Source organism: Perkinsus marinus (genome assembly GCF_000006405.1).
Source record: "Perkinsus marinus ATCC 50983 genomic scaffold scf_1104296969406, whole genome shotgun sequence".
Classification (NCBI taxonomy): Eukaryota; Perkinsozoa; order Perkinsida; family Perkinsidae; genus Perkinsus; species Perkinsus marinus.
In genome coordinates this window covers 1-1256 of record NW_003202864.1, presented here as the reverse complement: position 1 = coordinate 1256, position 1256 = coordinate 1, and the positions used below count along the sequence as shown (strand labels likewise).

The 1256-nt window shown below is 55.5% G+C and overlaps 1 protein-coding gene across 1 annotated transcript; it reads left to right on the top strand.

The window, feature by feature from the left end:
• Window positions 1-131: 131 nt before the first annotated feature.
• Pmar_PMAR027010 (hypothetical protein) lies at window positions 132-429 on the top strand (the record flags this gene model as incomplete). The annotated part of the gene is made up of 1 exon (XM_002767962.1): window positions 132-429. A coding segment is annotated over one exon (298 nt), but the record flags the coding sequence as incomplete, so codon positions are not given.
• Between the last annotated feature and the right edge of the window lie 827 nt (window positions 430-1256).

Below are 1256 nucleotides of genomic sequence, written 5' to 3'. Positions count from 1 at the left end.
GGTTAAGTTTATATAAGAGATCATGAGACTAAGTAGTCCTTATTTTGAGTCCAAATGGCACTTCCGAATAGTGTTAGTCAACTAGGGGATCCCACTAATCCCACCTCTGGCTCCGATGCGGGGACCCCCCAATGTTTTGCGACATCTTTGTTCTCGAGGAGAGTGTCCCCGACGAGGCTCAAGTCCTTGACGCCCTTGGGGCCTTCCCGGACCTCGACAAGTTGTCTGACATCGTTCTTGACTGCTTAGAGAAGGCCAGTGTATCTGGCCAGCCATCTGAACTACAATGTGTCGTAGACCAGCTATCCGACCATGTTCTGGTCTCTCTGGTGGACTCCATCCCTGAAGCCGTCAAGCTTTATCTAGTTGATCACGGACGACGCTCAAAAGCGCATCGGAGACGCCTGCGAGATAGCCTCGGCTGGGCTGGTGCCCTCCAAGACCACCAATAAGCTGGTAGAGCATCTCCTTCCGATGGTGTCGCATACTGTCCTTCAGTCTGAGGTCATCGCCGGATTTCCCCCGGCGAAGGCTTTGGCGACCCACTGCCGGCGCAAGAATCTTTCCTCTCTTTTGGAACTCAAGAGTTATGAGAGTAGCCCCTTCAGTCCTGGCTAGGGAGCCCGGCTGGTTCAGCAAAAGCGAATGTCCTCCTCCAGCAGTAATGAACAGCCGGTCTCCGGTTCGCCACGGTTTTCGGCACCCCTTATGGGTGGACTTCAACCCCTAGTCGCCCCGAGTCACGACGATATCTCAAGATCGCGTGGAAGACACTCGATCTCCCCATCTCGCGCGGTCCTCAGTGGTCTTTCCTCCCAAACGGGTCCCTCGGGGTCAGCTCGTGGAAGTCATGTGACCCTGAGACCGAACCCAGGAGCATCAAGTCAAGACAGGCGCAGGGTTGCCTCGACAGACGCTGACAAGGCTGCGGCTGCTTTCAAGGGAGGTCCCTTCGAAGGCGTATCAGACGCACGAGGTCTCTCCGGCTTTTGGAGACAAGTGCACCGTATGGTCTTGCGACGAGGTTGGCTTAAACGAAGGGCTGAGCATTACTTTCTTCTCACTAACTTAATCGATGAATCGGCCTTAGAACAGGCGATTGCCGACAGGGACCCTATCACGGCTGACGACTTCGCACTGGCCGTGGACGCGATCCACTCGACTTTGAAGGAAGGGTGTGGCGGTCACTTCGAGGCGGAAAAGTTCCTGACTGAGCCTACGGGGCGCGGCCCACAAGAACCCCTGACCGATTACAT